We start from the raw sequence: 22,712 nt of genomic DNA, 5'->3' as shown, positions 1-22,712 counted from the left end.
AGTCGCTGCACTCCATCAAGGGCACTTCCTGGCATCCTTGGACATTCAGGATGCCTACTTGCACATACCCATATGCCTTCGGCATCAAAAGTTTCTGCGTTTGGCAGTCGGGGAAGCCCATTACCAGTTTGTGGCTCTTCCTTTTGGCCTGGCATCAGCCCCCTGAGTCTTTACCAAAGTACTGGCTCCAGTGTTGGCGTTGTTGAGACAATGCGGGATCGCAATCATGGGTTACCTAGACAATATCCTCCTGAGAGCTTCTTCCACCTCAGAATTAGAGGAGGATGTGGCGATCACCTTGCAGACCCTGCAAGCGTTTGGGTGGCTGTTGAACCTAATGAAGTCGGTGGTGGTACCAACTCAGCGTCTGGAGTACCTGGGGTTACTGTTGGACTCCAGGGAAGTGAGGGTTTTTTCTCCCCTCAGACAAATTGTTGACTCTCAGATCTGCGGTCAAACTACTGTTGAACCGCAAGTGGCCATCACTCCGCTTTTGCATGCGGGTGCTGGGGCTCATGGTGGCTTCCTTCGAGGCAGTACCTTATGCCCAGTTCCACACCAGAGTCCTGCAGAAGGAGATCTTGACAAAATGGGACAAATCTCCATTGTCCCAGGATCGGCAGATCCAGGTGAGCCAGCCAGTCAGGGACTCCCTGATCTGGTGGTTGAGGTCCCTGGTGATTCAGGCCGGAAAATCGTTCCTTCAGGCCGGAAAATCGTTCCTTCCTCTGAAATGGACGGTGGTCACCACAGGGGTGGAGTGATGGGGATTCAGTCGGCTCAGGGCCTCTGGTCGACGGAGGAATCCAAGTTGCCGATCAATCTGCTCGAATTGTGAGCGATCAGGCTGTGCCTCCACACATGGTCGACGTGTCTTTTGAGGGTGTCTGAACAGGATACAGTCAGACAACGCCACGGCTGTGGAGTACATAAATTACCAAGGGGGAACAAGAAGTTCAGCCGCTGCTCGGGAGGTCGCTCACATACTTCGGTGGGCAGAGCGACACGTTCCGGCTCTGTCGGCCATTTACATCCCGGGGGTGGAAAATTGGCAGGCAGACTATCTGAGTCGTCAGATGCTGGATCCAGGAGAATGGGCATTGCATCCGGAGATATTCAGGCTGCTGTGCATGAAATGAGGCACACGAGATGTTTATCTATTGGCCTCCCAACTCAATCGGAAGGTGCTGAGATTCGTGTCCAGGACAAGAGATCCTCGGGCAGACGCGCTGGTGGCTCCGTGGGATCAGTACCAGCTGATCTACGCATTTCCTCCGCTGAAACTGTTGCCACGTCTGCTTCGCAGAGTGGAAGCCGAGGGGATTCCAGTAATCCTGGTTGCCCCAGATTGGCCTCAGCGGGCCCGGTGAGCCTGGTGGCAGGCGCTCCCTGGCGACTGCCGTTGAGAGAGGACCTCCTATCTCAAGTTCCAATCCTTTACCCTGCTTTACCATTGCTGGCTTTAACGGCCTGGCTGTTGAAAGCCAGCTATTGAGGAACAGGGGTCTGTCGGACTCGGTGATTCCAACTATGCTGAGGGCACGGAAATCTTCTTCCAGCAAGATATACCATCGTACTTGGAAGACCTACATCTCCGTGTGTGAGGAGACAGGGTGGCATCCACACTCCTACTCTGTATCCAGGATCCTGCTTTTTCTGCAGCAAGGTGTAGGTCAGAGGTTGGCGTTGAGCACCATCAAGGGGCAGATTTCAGCTCTGGCTGTCTTTTTTTTCAAAGACCCCTGTCTCACTCATTAGTGAGTACCTTTGTGCAGGGGGTGCGACATGTAGTCCCTCCGGTGCGTCCTCCGTTACCTCCGTGGGATTTGAACCTGGTGTTGGCGCTTCAGAAGAAGGCCGTTTGAGAATATCAGGGAGATTCCTCTGCTGACCCTTTCACAGAAGGTGGTCCTTCTAGTGGCCATCATATCGGCCAGGAGGGTTTTCGGAACTGGCGGCCTTGTCTTGCAAGTCGCCTTATCTGATCATCCTCAGGGATAAGGTGGCGTCTGCAACCGTCCTTTCTACCGAAGGTGGTCTCGGCCTTTCATATCAATGAGGACATTGTATTACCATTGTTGTCTCCTAAGCCGAAGCACCCCAAAGAGGTAGCCCTTCACGCTCTCGATGTGGTTAGGGCTCTGAAGGTGTACTTGTCTGTCCACAGCTTCCTTTTGGAAGTCAGACTCGCTGTTTGTTTTTGGTGGCTGGTCCTAAGAAGGGCATGGCGGTCTCGTCAGCCACCATTTCCAGGTGGATTAGACAGATTGTAGTCTAAGCCTACGCCTTGAATGGGCAATAGGAACGTCGTGGGCCTTCCGACACCAAGCGTCTGTCGCTCTGGTGTGTATGGCGGCGACCTGGTCCCCTGTCCATGCGTTTACCAAGTTTTACAAGGTAGACGTCGGTGCATCGGCTGATGCTGGTTTTGGCCGAAACGTTTTGCAGGCGGCCATGTAGTTGCTATTGCGTTTTTCCTGTTTTTTTCTATGAAAACACAGTACTGTTTCGTTAATGCACTGTTGCATTACTTCCGCAATGTTGCGTTTTGGAGGATCACTCCTGTTGAGCATGCCCAGTTTTATGGTGGAGTTTCCACACACTGCTGGTTTTTTGTGGGTTTAGTTTCATTAGTTCCCACTTGGCATGGTGAATGAAGTTTTAATGCTGTTTTCCCACCCCTCGTTTGGCACTGCTTGGGGACGTCCCATTTAGTTACAGAGAGGAGCTGTCGGTCGGTGAATATAAGGGAAAATAGGATTTTTTGTACTCTCCGTAAAATCCTTTTCCCTGTAATTGTAATTCACCAACCGACACAGCACCCACCCCTCCTTTTTTCTACGTTATACTGCTTGTTGACGTACTGAAGCTGCTAGGAGCAGTGGGAAGGGTTGATGGCACAGGGCCCGCCCCCCGGGGCGGGCTTAAAGTTCTGGGTATTGTGTAACAATTTTGCCTAGTTTCTCCTAATGGCAGTATTGGGTCAATTACAGAAAAAAAAATCCTATTATCTGCCTGCTCAGAGCGATCCTCGGACTGTAAGAGTGTGTCCTGATGAAGCGGAACGCATTGATGCACAGGGGCTCACTGCTGTCTATATGGTGTCAACATTTTTGCTCACGCCATACATTTATGTCTATTGTGTGTTAATTGTGTTAATTCTTTTGATACTTGCTCTGTTTGCGATTGTTATCAGTAAAATGTTTTTATTATATGCTTGTCCATTTTTCCTCTAAAGTTCGATCTAGGGCCATTCTTGGCCTACTTTTTTCTAATACTTAATGTAAATTAAGCTGTGCATGTGCAGTTTAGCCTACAGCTGCTGGGCTGATAATGTGCCGGGATGACTAGCTCCTGAGCAGGAGTGATGTCATCCCACACCAGCCAATGAAGATTGCTGAAACATGGCAAACAGTAGAAGATGCCTGGACCCTTAACCACTTCAATACAGGGCACTTAACCACTTCAATACCGGGCACTTAAACACCTTCCTGCCCAGACCAATTTTGAGCTTTCAACGCTGTCGCACTTTGAATGACAATTGCGCGATCATGCTACACTGTACCCAAATGACATTTTTATCATTTTTTTCCCATAAATAGAGCTTTCTTTTGGTGGTATTTGATCACCTCTGCGGTTTTTATTTTTTGCTAAACAAATAAAAAAATACCGAAAATTTTGGGAAAAAATGTTTTTTTTTGTTTCAGTTTCAAAACTTTGCAAATAAGTAAGTTTTCTCCTTCACTGATGGGCACTGATGGGGTTACACTGATGGGCAATGATAAGGCGGCACTGATGGGCACGGATGAGGTGGCACCAATGAAGTGGCACTGATGAGGTGGCATTGATGGACACCGATATGTGGCACTGATAGGCGGCACTGGGTGGCACTGATGGGCCACACGGATGGGCACTGATAGGTGGCACGGATTGGCATGGATGGGCATGGATAGGTGGCACAGGTGGGCATGGGTTGGGCGGCACAGATGGGCATGGGTTGGGCGGCACAGATGGGCATGGGTTGGGCGGCACAGATGGGCATGGGTTGGGCGGCACAGATGAGCATGGGTTGGGCGGCACAGATGGGCATGGGTTAGGCGGCACAGATGGGCATGGGTAGGCGGCAGAGGTGGGCATGGGTAGGCGGCAGAGGTGGGCATGGGTAGGCGGCAGAGGTGGGCATGGGTAGGCACTGATAGGCGGCACAGATGGGAACTGATAGGCGGCATTGTATTATAATGTATTGTACTAATGGATGCCAATCAGTGCCATCAATAATGCATGCCAATCAGTGATGCCCATTGTGGGCACTGGCATCCATTATGGGCACTGATTGGCATCCATTGTGGCACTGACTGAAATCCCTGGTGGTCTAGGGTGGCATACCTTGTCCTTGGCATCCCTGGTGGTCTGGTGGCGTCCCTGGTGGTCCAGTGTAGGCATCCTCGGGGGGGCTGTGCTGATAATCGATCAGCACAGACCCCCCCTGTCAGAGGAGCAGCCGATCGGCTCTCCTCTACTCGCGTCTGACAGATGCGAGTGAGGAAAAGCCGATCACCGGCTCTTCCCATTTACACTGTGATCAGCCGTGATTGGACACGGCTGATCACGTGGTAAAGAGTCTCCGTCGGAGACTCTTTACCGAGATCGTAGTTGCCGGGTGTCAGACTGACACCCCGCAACAACGATCGCCGCGATGCGTGCCCCCGGGGGTGCACAGCGGCTCATAATCCTGATCACGTCATATGACGTCCGATCAGGATTATGAAACCACTTTGCCACCGTCAATTCCCTATAGGGCGGGTGGCAAGTGGTTAAATGGAGTGTTGTGATGGTGAGTATTCTTGCTTTTAGTGCCACTTTAAAGAGGAAGTAAAACCCTCTTAAAAAAAAGTCCCTGCAAGACAAAGGCATAATGAACTAGTATGCATAGCATACTAGCTCATTATGAATTACTTACCTGAGATTGAAGCCCCCACAGCGGTCCTCGTCACCACCTCTGTTGCTGCCATGATTCCCGGAGTGACTTCCGTGTATCATGGCACTGTGACTGGTCGGAGCCGCGATGTCACTCCCGCACATCAGTGATGGCGCGATCCTATTCATTAAACAGCACGCTCAGTGCGCCTGCGCCATTGTTACGGCGTGCATGTGCCGTAGACATCGGTCCCGCCCTTCTTGCAAATATCTCCTTAACCGTGTAGGTTGAGGAGATATTTCTTGCACCTACAGGTAAGCCTTAATCGAGGCTTACCTGTAAGTCAAAGTGGTCTATAAGGGTTTACAACCACTTTAAGTAATGATATCTGTTTCAGTTTCATTTAATGTTTTAGTAAAGATCTTCATTAAATTCAGTATTTTGTGAAAGCGCCACACAGTTGCAAGGTCAAGAAAAAGGGGCTTGCCCACTGCTGCAGAGAAAGTCACAACTTGTAGATATTGTCTGGCCCTGGCCAAACTTAAATGGGAGGTATGTTTAGACAAAATTGTCAGGTTGGATAGTAAAGACTTGCATGTAAAAAGTTCTCCTATACTTTGACTACTTTTGACTACTTTGTAGTAGTATACAGCTAGATGTTGCATGCACTTGCAAGGTTGTGTATTTTGGAGACTTAAAATGGAACTACACTGCTTCTGAGCGCCACAAAGCAAAAATGCTATTTAATTTATTTTTAATATTCAAAGCAAAAGCACGCATCCATCCATGTCTCCATAATTTATTTTGATAAGAAATCACTTTAAAAAACGCCCACCTAGCATTTCTGCTTATGGCCATTTTTAGTAAGGCAGATTATTCATCTATCATTTGCTTCCTGGAATATTCATCTGCCCTTAGCTCAGACATGCAGACAGGAGGGTGTGCTTATCTGAGAAAACTCCTCCACACCTCCAGAAGATTCCTGGGATGTATGACCTCATTTGTCAAGGCAAGAAACCAGGAAGTAACTGAAGAAACATAATTAATAAAAAAAATTAAAAAAAGTAAATATATACTATATATTAATGCTAGCAGCATAAGGATTCAAAATCGTCATTGTTTAAGAGTGAAATTCGGCTTTTTCTTTAATAAAACAAATTGGAGCTTTGCAATAATGTTATATTCACCATGTAAGATGTAACCCATTGACTTGTGTTGACAGGGTTGGTGCATTGTTGATCACCATTGCTGGAATGAAGCTTCTAAGGTCTTCATATAGCAGTCCCACCTGCCAGTATGCCACATTCATCTTCACTGTACTCTTCTTTACATTTGATTACAAGGACTGCTCAGAGAAACTTCTGCTGGACCTGTTCTTTATGTCAATACTTTTCAGCAAGGTATTGTATGACCACCTGTCGTCATAATATATTGCAAAGGTTTTAATAATTACAGTCATGTATGCGTGTGCTAGAGTTAAAAGATGCTCATTTCACTGTTAGAGTAGTTTACTGCTTATGCATTAAACACGGAATAAAGGTTTCCCTTTTTACCAATTCATTTATTTTACAAATCGGCTACGTGGCTGTGGCCTAAGGTCCTGATACGCTTATATACAAATCTTTTCATTGCTTCCATAGCAGAGCTCCTAATTGCCTTTCTTAAAAAGGCAAATGCTTAAATAGAAGAGTAGACAAAGATTAGCGAAGTCTAAAGTCTCCCTTGGAATAGATTTTAAAATGGACCTTTCCATTCCTATAAACTTAGGCCGCATTCACACCTGAGCGTAGCGTTTTCAAGCAGAAAATCGTGCAAATTTACCACGATTTTGCTGCGTTTTTTGCCGCGATTTTGTGCAGGGCAAAACGTCTCCAATGTTAGAAGAAAAATGCCCAAATCTGCTCAATTCGAGCGACAAAAAAGGGCCTGGAACTTGTTTGAGCTTCAGGCGTTCGGCTTCAGGCGACATGGAGTGGAGATGTGAACCATCTCCATTGAGAATAGATTTTTCCCCTCTAGCTTTTTGTAGCTTCAAGCTACAAAATGCTTAGGTGTGAATGGGGTCTTAGAGTCACTTTCATGCTACTCTTCAATTTAGTTTTAAATGCCCTTTTGGCTACCATGTAATGTAAACATGCTAAACTGTGTTGCTTCTGCCATTAACATTTTTTATTTTAGTGCTGGTGCACAGTCAATAGTGAAACCCCTTGGCTCCATCTCTTACACTCCCCTGGCTCATAACACAGGAGGGCTTTGATGTGTAGTCTGTGATTGGTAGTCTGACTTCATCTTCACTGCACGAGAGGCAAGATGATGGCCCGCGTGGGGGAATCGCTCTTATGAAGATTGGAACCATTTTTGATACATTTTATACCGGTCAATTGTTTATATACCAAACATGTTTATATAAAGACTGGCAAAGGAAGGGGTTGGTTAAACATTTATTCAAACCCAAGTGAAATATATATTTCTTTACCCTACTGTAAGACATGGATATAAATGTTGACAAGGTACTGTTTAATGCTAAACTCCTGCCTGAAAAAACACGATTGTTTACCCCTCTACACCCTATGTATCCTATAATTTATATTTAAAATGTGTTTAATCTACCTTAATGTGACAGCCAGTGTCCCAATCCTCTATTCATCAGCACTGCAGGTTACTTCTGTAAATGCCTACCTCCAATGCTGACGCTGCCTATTTAGTTGGAAAACAGACACTCAATTCTGCACTGATTACAGTGCTCATGAGCCTCTCAACCGAGGAACACAGCGGGTTCAGTCAAGCAGCCAGAACTAGTATAGTGAAAAATTATGGGACTGTAGTTTAATGGGAAAAATATGTGGGTCTTAGAAACTGTATGTTAAAGTGGTTGTAAACCCTCACATATACCTGGTGAAGTGAATGGCCTCAGATGATATGCAGAGATGAACCAATCCTCTTCCATAGGTTGTACCTGTTTATCTGCCGTCTTCTTTTCTCTACATCCGTTCAAAGTCCAGCATTTATAAAGCTTGTCTGAGCTGTCAGAAAAAAGGGAGCTGATAACTGAAGTTACTCTGCAGAGTTAAGTGAGGCGAGCTCTGAGAGCTGATTGGAGGGAAAGGACACATCCCCATCACACAGTAACAAAGCTGAGGCTGTCAATCACAGGCTGTGTGCTGGAAGTTCCTCCCCTGTCATCTTTTCTTTATCGTACATCATAGGACACAGAGCCTCAAGTATTTACTTAGTGGGTTATGGGCCTACCTTCAGGTGTTGACACTGGTATAACCAATACAGGAAGTTGACTCCCCTATATAACCCCTCCTCCTTCCAGGAGCGCTCAGTTTTTTTGCCAGTGTCTAAGGTGTTGGTCACAAGTGAAGATGTGCTTTGAGGAGCTCCAGGGAGGTATCCATGCTGGATTTAAAAGAACCTCCACAACTGGATCCATCCTCGCCACTGAGGCCATAGGATGGTACCTGGACCTCGATTCAAGAACGAGGTTTTGCCTGTAGGCTTCTCTCTGAGAGCTGGACCCTAGGAACCTGAACTTTATTTGGTCTTGCTACATTACCTAAAGTTGTCCTGGGGGGTGCTATACAAGGCTCAAAGGAGCGGAACCCCTATTAAAAGGGCCCCAGTCTTTGAAGGTTTAAACTGCTTCCGCCATGATGGGTGAAAGTTGGATCTGTCTGTTAAATCAGCAGTATACTGCAGCGAGGACAAGGTAAGGGAAGAAGCTATGCTTTTTCCTTCAATATACCTTATATGCCTTAAAAATGTCTTCTCTATAGAGAGTAACTTACACTACCTATGTACGATGTTTTAATGCAGCTCTGTCTCAAAATATGTGTGGTCCCAGCGGCAGAGGGTGTTCTTAAAGAAATCTTGTGGGATTTGGTAAAAATACAGCAGTTGCTAATACAGAGATGTGTATAAACTTCTATATGGGCGGTGGCTGAATGGTTGACGCAGCTGCTTTAGCTGCATGGTTTTACAACCCAGCACTTCCACCTAGTAAGGGGGAACTCCCTGTGCCTCTGTGACTTTAAAGACTATAAAAAAATCTGCTGACAGCACCCCCTCCCCCCTCTTCCCCTCCCCCTCTTGTAGAGGTGTATAGTACATCCACAAGTTAGATACTCGCCTTACTTTGTGTTGGCCATTCAGGTCCTTAGCAGGGCCTGAGGATACAGAGGGGCATGTCCGCAAGGTCACGTGGCGCTGTGTATGGATGTAACGTCCACACACACACCACTCGCCGCATAGCTGAGGGGGAAGCGCTGAGGATGCCAATCAGGTTCCACCTGAGGCTTTATATCATGGACACTCAGAGACTTTTTAACTGGAGAGGCAGTCTGTCAAACTAAGAGACCAGAGTGCTGACCACATAAGGGTGTAAACAGGCATTTCCAGACAGGAAAAACTATTGTTACTTAGCAGCAAAAGAACTGTTATTTTGGTGACATTGTCTTTGCTAGAATTGTTGTCAAGCAAATATTTTGTGTACCTCTGCTTTGCACTGTCTTCCAGACCTACTGTAAAGGTACCTAAGGTGTCACCCCCAGGCACTGCGAATCCCTTATGCTAGCGGTGGTGCAACTGCTTCACACACTTCAGCCCCTGTATATGTGACTGAAGCTGCATTTTCCTCTGCCTTGCAAGGCTTAGAAGGAAGATTAGCGGCTTTAATCGCATCCTACATCCAAGTGTATAGGAAGCGTCCTAGATCCCCCCTCCCCCACCTTAGACTCTTTACAGTCAGTGGAGGGTCCAAAAGAATTATGAGGACAGGATTGGGGTATTGCCCTCAGATGATTGAGAGGAAAGACATGCCGATTATTCATCTGTGGAGGGAACAATACTTGAAGTTCCTACTTCACAATCTGAAGTACATAGCCTTACAAACATGATTCGCTCTGCTTTCATGCTACCCCTAACAGTGTTAGCTGAAGCTCCGGTCTCCTCCTTGGGTTCCTTGAAGCCTCTACAGCCTTTGCATGCGTTTCCCGTCTACGTATTACTAAAAAAGCTTATTTATACCGAATGAGTCATCCGGGTAAGCATTTTTCCCCTCCAAAGAGACTCTCAAATCTCTATCCTATGGAAGAAAAATTCACTAAAAGATGGAAAGTTCAAGCAGTTGATGCTGCGATTTGCAATGTTAAAAAAAAAAAATAATAAAAAAAAATTGTTTAAGTTGCCCAGTGGACAATGCGCTTATGCTTAAAGATCCAACAGATAAGAAGTTGGAAGGTATGTTCAAGTCCTCTTTTCCTTAGCAGGTACTGTTGCTCAGCCTGCAATTGCAGCTATAGGCATCTGTCAGTCCTTAAAGGTCTAGTTCACAGATGCTCTCAAATGAGCTCCCTGCACAACAAGCACAGGAACTGGCCGAGCTACCTAAAGCATTATGCTTTGCTATAGATGCTCTGAAGGATTCTATTCACCAGGCATCATGCCTTGCGCTTGTACTTGTACATATGCGAAGACCCTTTGGTTAAGGGGTTGGTCAGCTGAAACATCTTGTAAGAACCTTCTAACTAGTTTCCCCTTTAAGGGAGAACGATTATTTGGCGATAGTTCAGATAAAAACATTCAAACAATTTCAAGCGGAAAGAGTACTCTTTTGCCAGTCAAAAGAAAATATAAGCGTCCTTCATTTAAACTGTTCGGCCTCTGCCATCAGACCAGGCATAAAGGAAGACCTGAGCCCGCAAGTCTGCAAAGCAGAATACAAGACCTCCTTATGAAGAGGCATCTCCCCTCACCTAGGTGGGGGAGAGACTTCTGATGTACTCAGAAGTCTGGCAAAGGGAGATTCAGGACAAATGGACTCTCTCCACAGTGTCTCTGGGATACAAGCTAGAGCTTCGAGAGTTTCCATCATCTCGTTTTCTGAGATCAAACGTTCCCAAGGATCCAGGGAAAAGGCAATCCCTGTTTCAAGCATTAGACAGATTATTGGCTCAAGGGGTGATCAGACAGATTCCCAAATAAGAGCAAGGTTTGGGGTTTTATTCAAACCTATTTACTGTGCCAAACCCAAATGGAGATATTAGACCAAGTCTAGATCTACGGAATCTAAATCGGTTCCTGAAGATCCGCTCCTTTTGCATGGAGTCAGTCAAGTCCGTCATTTCCATCCTTGCAGGAGGAGAACTTCTGGCATCGACATCAGAGATGCATATCTGCATGTCCCTATATTTCCTCCTCACCAGAGGTTTCTGCGGTTTGAAGTAGAACAGAAGCATTTTCAGTTTATAGCTTTGCCCTTCGGGCTTGCTACAGCACCTCGGGTATTCACAAAGGTATTAGCCCCACCTCTAGCCAGGTTAAGGGCACAGGGCATAACTGTCTTGGCTTACTTAGACTATTGTTAATAGACCAGTCAGTGGCTCGCTTGAAGCAAGGTGTAGCCATTACAAGCAGTTACCTGGAAGGTTTGGGTTGGATTCTCAACCTAATGAAATCCTCCTTAAAGCCATTAAGAAGGCTGGAGTATCTGAGCCTGATCATAGACACAGCCCAGAAAAGGGGTGTTCTTGCCTCCCGCAAGGATCAGCTCCATACAAGAGCTGGTGAGGATGATCAGGTCAAAGAGAAATCCTTCAATTCGCCTTTGCATGAGGTTGTTTGGGAAGATGGTAGCTTCATTCGAAGCAGTTCCCTATGCCCAATTCCATTTGAGACCGTTTCAAAACCGTATCCGGTCTGCCTTTGGCAGAAGAGACTGTCCCATGCCGGCAGTTTTCATTCCGGGAGTTAGAGAATTGGCAGGCGGACTATATAAGTCACCAGCAGTTATTCCTGGGGCTATGGTCTCTTCACCCCAAAAGCTAGTCAACTTTGTGTCCAGAACAAGGGACCCACTTGCATACGGAACAGATGTGTTGGTGACCCAGTGGGATCAGTTCTCACTGATCTATGCATTCTCCCCCCCCCCCCCCCCCCCCGATTCATTTGCAACCTCTAGTTCTTTGCAAGATCAAGCTGTAAAGAAAGTCTGTAATACTGGTAGCACCAGCATGGCCCAGAAGGTCATGGTACGCAGAGATTGTAAAGATGACAGTGTAGAGTCCATGGCCTCTCCCACTAAGGCCAGACCTGCCATCTCAGGGGCCGATATTCCATACTACTTTATGAACGCTAAATTTAATGGCTTGGTTATTGACACCCACATTCTGAAGAAACGTGGACTTTCCAGGTCAGTTATCTCTACTTTGATTAATGCTAGGAAGCCAGCTTATAGAGCTATATATATATATTTTAAAGCCTAGAAAGCTTATGTTTCCTGGTGTGAGTCCAAGGGTTGGTATCCTCGGAGATATATCATAGGCAGAATTCTTGCCTTTCTACAATTAAGCCTAGAGATGAAGTTGGCCCTGAGTACTATTAAGGGCCAAGTCTCAGCCCTATAAATAATTTCAAAGACCACTTGCTATGCATTCTTTAGTCCAGGGTTTCATGCAAGGAGTGCTGCGGATTAATCCGCCAGTTAAATCACCCTTAAGCCCTTGGTACTTAAATTTAGTTTTGTCGGTGTTATAAAAACAGCAATTTGAACCATTACAGCATGTTCCCTTAGTCTTTCTGACTAGGAAGCTGATATTTTTGGTTGCTATATTCACAGCAAGGAGGGTTTCAGAATTGGCTGCTCCTTCTTGTAAAGAGCCATATTTGATTATTCATGAGGACCGAGTGGTGTTACACCCTCGTCCAGGCTTTTTGCCAAAAGTGGTTTCAGGCTTTCATCTGAATAAAGATATTGTCATGGTTTTTCCCAAGACCATGTTCCAGGGAAGAAAAGTCACTACATTGTCTTGAACTGGTGAGAGCAGTGAAAATCTATTTAAAGAAAACTGCTCAGATTCGCAAGACTGATGTCTTATTGTTCTGCCAGAGGGTCCTAAAAAAGGACAGGCAGTGTCAAGATCCCTGTCGCTAAGTGAATTCGGCAAGTTTTATCATTCAAACTTATGATTTAAAGGGAAAGATTCTCCCTTTTTCAAGTTAAGGCGCACTCTACCAGAGAGGGTGCTTCTTGGGCAGTGCGTCACCAGGCCTCCATGTCTCAGATCTGCAAGGCCACGACTTGGTCTTCAGTACATACATTTGCTCTAGGATCTCGTCCCTCTGTTTTATGTGGTGAGAGTATATTGCTTGGCTGCAAAAACTGAGTGCTCCTGGAAGGAGAAGGGGTTATATAGGGGAGTCAGCTTCCTGTATTGGTTATACCAGTGGCAACACCTGAAGGTAGGCCCATAACCCACTAAGTAAATACTTGAGGCTCTGTGTCCTATGATATACTCCAAGAAAATAATTTTACAGCTTAGCTGTTTTAAAAATCCTATTTTTTTTTCTCTAGGTGCCAGGAAAACTTGTCAGAAGTGATTCATGCTGATAGAGGAAGGAAGCAGCAGACAGAAATTACACATTATGCTCCTAATTGATACAAGTACACACTGTAGAGGGATATTCTTTGCTCATATTGTATGTCTGAGGTTTGCAACCACTTTAAATCAAAGGCTATAGATTGCTGAGAAATTAGTGGAAGAGATTTCCAGAGTGTTTTTTTTTTTTTCCAGGCTGAAGATCAGCTTTAAGTTGCCTAACCATGTTTATCTTATATTATTCTAAATGCTTTAAAAAAAATGTGACTCAATCTACCATTTTAATGGTATTTTCTCCTTTTTCCTAATACTTCAGCTTTGGGAGCTGTTCTACAAATTACGTTTTGTCTACACGTACATTGCTCCGTGGCAGATTACATGGGGATCAGCATTCCATGCCTTCGCCCAGCCTTTTGCCGTACCTCATATCCTTTATAACTGTCATTTCAGATTTTGTTTAATCTAGGCTTGACGCGGTCTGCACATTTTCATGAATGCTCCTGAACCTCCAGGTATCTACTGTACTTGGTCTTTGCAACTGTGGTATATTTCCAGTGACCATATATTGGTATACCTGTTACTGGTACATTATCTACTGCCTTTTCCTTAATTTTGTTATATTAAATGTGGAAGGCTATATTTAAACAAGAACTCTGCTACATTTAAGATTCCTTCCAGATATCTGCTAAGTGCATGATCAACTAATCTTTGAACTTAAAGACTTGGATTATGTGCTTGAGCCGCCAGCAGTGATCATTACCAGTAGAGATGTATTGTAGATGTTGGCCAGCACACCACAGATCTTCAAGTTGAGTCCAAACGGCTTTATTGAATCCTGTTATCACATGCCTGATGAAGGGGTCCTGTGTGATCCCGAAACGCTGCACTCACTTGTTTGTGATGTGATCCTACTTCAATAAAGCCGTTTGAACTTAACTTGAAAATCTGTGATGTGCTGGCAAACATCTACACTGTCATGTAAGATCCGACGAGGTCTACAGCTGGTGGTTGCTGCACCACCCAGTAACTTGGAGCCTTTTCCTGGAACCTGTATGATGGGAATATGGATGGTTATCTGCCACTGCAGAAGGCTTCCCATCAGTAGAATACAATAGCTCTGCGAGAACGATTCCCGCATCACAACTGACAATGTTTATGAGGGAATAAAGCAAGGTAGAAAAGATCATTGCATAATCTGTGGCCTACCTTACATCAAGAAAACTAGCAAAAAGATAAAAAGTAGTGAACTACAAAGACAGCTTTGTAAACAAGTCAAAGTGAATAACCAAATACAATATTGTATTGGAGCCTGACCATACATAATACAAAACAATTAGCGTCATGTGTAAACTGGTTTAGGACCTGGAGGTTGGCAATCGCGATACACTGAACCCTGCTAATGTCAGTAAGTGAGAAAGCCTCCTCACACTGGCTTGGGAAACCAGAACCTACAGTGAGGGCAAAAAAGTATTTGATACCTTGCTGATTTTGTACGGTTGCCCATTGACAAAGAAATGATCAGTCTATAATTTTATGGGTAGGTTTATTTTAACAGTGAGAGACAGAACAAAAATATCCAGAAAAAAGCATTTCAAAAAAGTTATAAATTGATTTGCTTTTTAATAAGTGAAATCAGTATTTTGACCCCTTTACAAAACATGACTTAGTATTTGGTGGCAAAATCCTAGTTGGCAATCAGAGGTCAGACGTTTCTTGTAGTTGGCCACCTGGTTTGTACACCTCTCAGGAGGGTTTTTGTCCCTCTCCTCTTTGCAGATCCTCTCCAAGTCATTAAGGTTTGGAGGCTGGCGTTTCGTAACTCGGACCTTCAGCTCCCTCCACATATTTTCTATGGGATTAAGGTCTGGAGACTGGTTGGCCACTCCAGGACCTTAATGTGCTTTTGCTTGAGCCACTCCTTTTTGCCTTGGCCGTGTGTTTTTAGGTCATCGTCATTCTGGAATACCCACCCATAACCCATTTTTAGTGCCCTGGCTGAGGGAAGGAGGATCTCCATCAAGATTTGACCATACACGGCCCCGTCCATCATTCCATTTTGATGTGGTGAAGTTGTCCTGTCCAGTGTTAATTTTGGCAGCACATTTTGATTTAGCTTTAGTCTTTTGCCTTAAATTACATTTTGGTCCCATTTTAGACTTCTGCAATTGTTTTAGTTGTTTAGTCGACAAAATTTCCAGTACATTTTAGTCTTCTAAAACGAATTTAAGTCTAAAATCTAATGGGTGTTGTTAAATTGCAATTCATTATGTGTCTACTTCAATACCAGGCACTTACACCCCCTTCCTGCCCAGGCCAGTTTTCAGCTTTCAGCGCTGTTGCTGTTTAAGTGACAATTGCGCGGTCATGCTACGCTGTACCCAAACAGAATTTTTTATAATTTTGTTCCCACAAATAGAGCTTTCTTTTGGTGGTATTTGATCACCTATGTGTTTTTTATTTTTTGCTAAACAAATAAAAAGACCTACAATTTTGAAAACTTTTTTTTTCTTTTTTTTCCGTTATTAAATTTTGTAGATAAATACGTTTTCGCCTTCGCTGATGGGCACTGATAAGGCAACACCAATGAGGTGGCACTGATATGCATTGATGGGTGGCACTGATGGGTAACACTGGGCACTGAAAGGCTGCACTGATGGGTACTTCTGGGTGGCACTGATAGGCGGCACTGCTGGGCAGCACTGGCAGGCATTGGGAATGGGTACTGATTGGCATTTCCCTGGTGGTCTAGGGTGGCATACCTGGTGGTCCAGTGTGGTGGCCATCCTAGGTGGTCCTGGCGGTATCCGGGGGAGGGCTGCGCTGATAAACAATCAGCACAGCCCCCCCCCGGTCAGGAGACCAGCCGATTTGGCTCTCCCCTGCTCGTGTCCGTCGAGTGAATAAAAGCCAATCAACGGCTCTTCCTGTTTACATCGTTATCAGCCATGATTGGATCGGCTGATCGTGTGCTCAAGAGCCTCCATCAGAGGCTCTTTGCTGAGATCGGTGTAGCAGTGTGTCAGGCTGACACACTGCACCACCCACCGCTGCGATGCGTGCCAGAGCGGTCGTTTTTGGAGGGCCGTCATTTGATGTCCACCCAGAAAAAGAGCCGCACAGCCATCTTTTGACAGCCAGCGGGCGGGCGGGAAGCGGTTAAGCATTTCTCTACAATTTCCAAACTAATTATATACTGCTGGAGTGAAAAATGTAATGATATATGGTTTTAAGGTTTGAACATGCACTACATACCAGTGTTAATTTATTACGTCAAATTTCTATTTCGTTTTAGTCATACACTTTTGACTAAAATGCCATTTTAGTTTTAGTCATCTCAGTTGTTTTAGTCTTATTGTATTCAACTAAAATAGTATTAATTTAGTCGAAAAAAAATGTTAGCTGACAAAATTAACACTGGACTTGTCCCCTTAGCAGAAAAAAACCCCAAAGCATAAGGTTTCCTTTTCCATGTTTGATGGTGGGGATGGTTTTCTTGGGGTCATAGGCAGCATTTCTCCTCAAAACACGACGAGTTGCGTTGATGCCAAAGAGCTCGATTTTAGTCTCATTTGACCACAACACTTTCACCCAGTTCTCTTCTTTCAGGTGTTCATTAGCAAACTTCTGACGGGCCTGTATATGTGCTTTCCTGAGCAGGGGGACCTTGGGGGTGCTGCAGGTTTCCAGTCCTTCATGGCATAGTGTTAGCAATTGTTTTCTTGGTGACTATGTTCCCAGCTGCCTTGAGATCATTGACAAGATTCTCCCGCGTAGTTCTGGGATGATTCCTCACCGTTTTCATGATCATTGAAACTCCAGGCAGTGAGATCTGGCATGGAGCCCCAGACCGAGGGATATTGACAGTTATTTTGTGTTTCTTCCATTTACGAATAATCGCATCAACTGTTGTCACCCTCTCACCAAGCTGCTTGGCGATGGTCTTGTAGCCCATTCAAGCCTTGTGTAGGTCTACAATCTTGTCCCGGACATCCTTAGGCAACTCTTTGGCCATGGTGGAGAGATTGGAATCTGATTGCTTCTGTGGACAGCTGTCTTTTATACAGATAACAAGCTGAGATTAAGAGTGCTGCTAATCTCAGCTCATTACCTGTATAGAAGACACCTGGGAGTCAAATCTTGCTGATTGAAAGGGGATCAAATACTTATTTCACTAATTAAAATGCAAATCAATTTATAACCTTTTTAAAATGCGTTTCTAGAGATTTTTGTTCTGTTTCTCACTGTTGAAATAAAACCTACCATTAAAACTAGACTGATCATTTATCAGTGGGCAAACGTACAAAATAAGCAGGGGATCAAATACTTTTTTTTCCTCGCTGTATATGAAACAGAGAGGGAGGGGCACCAAGCAGCCTCACAGTGCCATATATTTTAGTCGCTGGAAAGCTAAAATCCATAATAAATGCACTCACAAGTCTGGAAGCAAGTAAAGCATGTCACTGTGAGGGAGAAGTTCTTGGCAAGGAAAATGCGTAACTTGCTCCCAGACTTGTGAATGCATTTACTGTCGTTTTTAGCTTTCCAGTGACTAAAATATATGGCACTATGAGGCTATTTGGCACCCCTCTCTTTCTTCGCTGTGCCAGTAGCTCTAAAGAACAGGTTCAAAGGATTCTATTCAAACTTGTTTACAGTACCAAAGCTTAGTGGTGGTACTTAAAATCTCTCAACAATTATCTTAAGCCATTCTGCTTATTCCCATTTATCTAAAACATCAGAGCTTTCCGTGCTTAGTAGTGGCAGTCACTTTCCTTAAAACATCTTTCAGGACAGGCCGGTAGCAGGAGGCCGTTTGGTTTTTCTGTATCTCTTGCAGACTAAACATTCTGGGAAGTGCCCTTCAGCCATATGCAAATGTGCCTCTTGCAAGCTAACCCTTAAAGGGTCCTGGGCCAAACCCTTGTGTTAAAATTGTATTGCTTATGAGGAAGTGGCTTTTAATTTTACTGTCGTCTGTAAAGCAGGAGTTGTTTGCCACTTTCCAGGCCTTTAGGCTTTTAATGGCTGTTGGCAATGCAGCAGTGTTCCATAGCACCTCCGGGGGCCCCTCTTTCTGATATCATGAGGGACCGCCTGGGGAAGGAGGAGGAAGTGGATAGTTTAGAAGCTTCTTCCCAGTGGGAGTCAGGGGAGGAATAGATGGACAGGGAGATAGTCTTCCAGGTACAAGTCTGTCTTTGGATGATGCGGAGGAGCTCCTGTGGGCTGTTAATACAACATTAGGCATTCAGGAGGAAAACAAATTGTCTTTCCACAATCAGATATATTAGGGCACAAATGAGTGTAAAAGCAGAGTTTTTCCTGTGTAAAGTTATTTCACATACCCTCGAGGAGTGGTTGGATCCAGAAAGAAAGCCCCTTTCTCTATCTCTCCTAAATGCAGATTTCTGTTTGACAAGGATAGAGAAATGGTATTGAATAAAAATCCCAAGCTGGATGCGGCCTTTTTGCAGGTCTCAAAGCATGGATCTGGTGTTTGAGGATTTAGGGCTCCTCAAGGACTCCCTGATCAGAAGGATGGAGTCCTTGTTAAAAAGGGCATTGGAGTTGACCTTGGCCAACCTGAAGAGTTTAGAAAGTGATGGTCCTAGTCCCTGGGCAGAGGAGGGCTGGAGGTAAGTAAGTTCCACTTCTGAACTTAAAGAGGGAGTTTTTTTTTATTTTTTGACCTGCAAATGAAAAGGCATAATGAGCTAGTACCGCATACTAGCTCATTATGAAATACTTACCTTAAAACGAGGCCCCGACATCTGGCCCGATGCACGCTGAGGGAGCTGACATGTTCCCTCGGCGTGTTTTCCAGTTATCGCATGCGCGCAGGAAATTTCTTTCCGCCAGGGTCCGGCCTCTGCCGGACTTTCAGACGAGAATCCCCTGTGCGCATGCGCCGCTGCAGTCAGCGGCGCATTGCAAGGTGAATATGTCCTAAACCGTACAGGTTTAGGAGATTTTTTTTTTTTTACCTACAGGTAAGCCTTATTATAGGCTTACCTGTAGGTAAAAGTTAAAAAAATGACTATACAACCACCTTAATGCAGAGTTCCAGCCACTTTAAAAAAAAAAAAAAAAAAAAAAGTCGACCTGTTCATGATGCACAAATTCCTACTGCACAAGTTGTGCAGAACTTTGTAAATAGCCAGCTTGTCTTTAGTACTTCAATAAGGGTACTAAAGGGGGGGGGGGTCTTTTGTTTAAGACCACCTTTCAAAAGTGGGTGGAACTCTGCTTTAAAACCCTTGAGCCCTTCTGTCTGTTACAAAAAGATCAGGATGAACCTAAGGGATGCTTATCTGCACAGCCCTATTTCCCGGGCGTCTCAGAGGCATCTCAGGTTAGCGATCAGGATGGATGGGGGGTTTGGCACCTGTAGTTCTGTGCTCTCCCTTTTAGTCTATCCTAGTTTCCCAGGATTTTCACCAAAGCACCCGCTACGCTTGACAGCAGTGGCGATTGTTCAGTATTTGATGATCTCCAGCTGTTTGTGAGATCAAGCAGTCAGCTGCTAGCGTATCTCAAAATGGTGAAGAACTTGTAGAATCTCTGGTGGCTTTTGAAATACCAATACTGCAACCTTGTGCCATCACAGGTGATCTTCCTGGCATACAACATCTATTCTGTTAGGCAAAAAGTTTTGCGGAGAATAAAGCTGGATGAGGCAGTGAGACTCCTGCAGGAAAATCAGAACATTTTCATAAGGATCATCATGTCTGTTCTGGGACTAAGAATAGTAACCGGTTCAACTCACAGGATAACCAATTGTGGCAGTCTGTGCCCAGATAGGCTCTGCAAAAGATTACGCATGGGATTGTGAAGTAGTCCTTCCTGCTACGGCTGCTTTGTTAGACAGGAGAGAGGGTACTGGAAACACAAGCTGTCGTGAGCCGGTTGGCACCTGTCAAACCACCAGTAGAGGCGACCAGTCGGAATGCGTTTCAGAGGCTAGTCACGCCCACGTTCTTCTTCAGACGATTTAAAAAAAAAAATTTTTTATGATGTATTCACTTATTAAACTGTGCTACACTATTGGTCCCCTGGCGCCTCTCACCCCTCCCTTTCATTTTTTTTGCAGCTCTAAGGGACTAGATCTGCACTTTTGTTTCGGTTTGGAATATTTTGCAGAAGGTGCAGATAAAGGGTTGGCCATTTGGTCCCGTAAGGTCCATGTATCTGCACTAACTAGTGAGACAGAGACTGGTCAGGGCCCAGGGTTTTCTAAAATGGAACCCTAAGGGTCATCTTGGACTATCCATTCGAGCCATAGGATATGGCTCTTTTTAAGGTTTTGCTAGATGCAGAAACATCAGCTTTGGGGCTTAGTGAGCTGGAAGCCCTCTGAGAGCAATTTTTACATGAAAAAGACAAATCCAAGCTGTGCAAGATCAGAGATGATTAAACAGAAATTATCCCGAGCTAGCAGTTATTGACAGTTCTCTTGTCAAGCCACCATGTAGACGTTCACCCTTATATATTCCACATGTGATCATTTATATTTATTGTACTTTATTAGATATGTTCATGCACATGTCCAGGTGTCTTTACCAGTATGTATTTTATTTGGTTGAACTAGATAGACTTGTGTGTTTTTTTTTAAACCTGACTATGTAATTAAAAGATTGCTCTTCTAAAAACAAAGCAGTGAATTTACAAAGGTCCTAACACCACCTCTTGCACTTCTCAGAACTGGAGGCATCCAAGTCACTGGCTATCTAGACTAGGGATGCACTGATATATCGGTGCTGAAAAATATTGGCTGAAAATAGGGTTATGGGCAGTTTGCCGACCGAAAAATAAGTCGACTTCAGTGCAAAAACTGCAGCCATATTAATTACATTAGAAAATGTCTCCTATGGTGTTTGGCCAAGTGTGTCTTTCCATGTATGCACCGTTATTTTCATTTCGGTACATCACTAATCTAGACGACCTACTTTTGAAGGACTCATCCACCATCCATAGTACTGGACACTTCTCCAAGTATAGGTTTTCCTTTAGAAAATTCTTTATTTTCTGTCAGAGCCCTTGCTTGAGGACTGAGGTCAAAGAGACATCCCACAATAAGCTTCTCCAAGAAATGTCTACCCTCAGGATAGCCTCCTTCAAGGCTGTACCATTTGCCCAATCTCATTCAAGAGCACTCCAACAAAACATCCTATTGACATGGAATAGACATGCTCCTTCTCTCAACTCACCCATGCTCCTGTCCAGCCAAGCAAGGAGCTCCCTACCTCAGAAGATTTTAAACCCAGCCCTAACAGTGTATAGGTCTCTTTTTCCGTACTGCTGAAAAGTGAAAAGATGCAAATCTTTCAGGTTGGGGAATAGTAGTTCCTCACGGTCCAGGGAACGTGGTCACATGTAGAAGCCAAGCTCCAAATCAGCATCCTGGAGCTCAAAGTAGTTTAATGTTTCTTCAATATTTGATCCCTCTTCTGTGAGGGATGGCCTACATCATCCATCAAGGGGACACCGGAAGCTATGCAGCCTTCAAGAAGGCAAGTCAGATAATCTAATAATGGATAGAAGCTCACTGTCCAGTCATTTCTGAAATCTACATCCCAGAAGTAAAAAATGGCAAACTAGACTGTCGCTGCTCTCTGTATCAAGGGGCTTGGGCTCTTCACCCAGGCATTTTTAAACTGTCAAAAATGTGGGACTCCGTATGTAGACACCCTAGCCTCCAAAATCAGCAACAAACTTCCTCTGTAGCCAAAACCAAGGAGCCTCTAACCCTAGCCTCAAGTGCCTTGATAATTCCCTAGTCTCCATTCAGGCTTATCTATGTCTTCCCTCCAGTGCCTCATCTGCTCAAAAAAGAGAGCAAGAGGGAAAAAATAATTCTAATTGCATCGAACTGGCCCAGAAGAACTTGCTACATAGACATGCACAGATCTTTAGTCGACAATGTCAATATCGCTTCCCAACTGTTAATTTTGGCACCAAATTTCTATTTCATTTTAGTTCTAGTGTTTTAACTAAAATGCCATTTTAGTTTTAGTCATGTTAGTCAAATAAAAGTGTTAATTTAGTCAAGAAAAATATTTTAGTCAACAAAATTAACGCTGCTTCCCAACGGGCCAGATCTATCTCTAGGGCCTCTATTCCACCCTGTTTGACAGTCTGTCTTTAACAGCGTTGTTGTTGAAGCCCAGGTCTTAAAAGGTCCTCTGAGTCTTTTGTTCCAACCTTACTAAAAGCAAAAAAGGAGAAACTTCCTTGAAGAGCCACTGTTCTATGAAATCTTTCTTTGCCTGGTGTGACCTCACATTCTTGCCTTCCTATAATTAGTAGACTTTGTGTATCTCACATTAGAGCGGAAGTAAAGTCCTGTTTTTTTTTGTGTGTTTTTTTTTTTCTGACCAGCAAAAGTAAAAGCACAATGTGCTAGTATGCATCACATA

The 22,712-nt window shown here is 44.5% G+C and overlaps 1 protein-coding gene across 10 annotated transcripts in view; it reads left to right on the top strand.

Moving 5' to 3' along the window:
* Positions 1-22,712, top strand: part of PCNX1 (pecanex 1) — a 244,693-nt gene that overhangs the window by 152,594 nt on the left and 69,387 nt on the right. For all 10 annotated transcript variants that reach the window (XM_077464610.1, XM_077464612.1, XM_077464611.1 and 7 more), the window contains 2 exons: positions 6,141-6,318; positions 13,613-13,723. In XM_077464610.1, coding sequence (XP_077320736.1) covers positions 6,141-6,318; positions 13,613-13,723 — 289 coding nt within the window. The remainder of the gene's footprint in view (positions 1-6,140; positions 6,319-13,612; positions 13,724-22,712) is intronic.

The sequence above is a fragment of the Lithobates pipiens genome, unplaced genomic scaffold (assembly GCF_037356315.1).
Source record: "Lithobates pipiens isolate NorthernLeopardFrog02 unplaced genomic scaffold, aLitPip1_a1.2 Scaffold_30, whole genome shotgun sequence".
Lineage (NCBI taxonomy): Eukaryota > Metazoa > Chordata > Amphibia > Anura > Ranidae > Lithobates > Lithobates pipiens.
The sequence above is the reverse complement of the archived record's forward strand: the minus strand, read 5'-3'. Positions and strand labels throughout refer to the sequence as shown.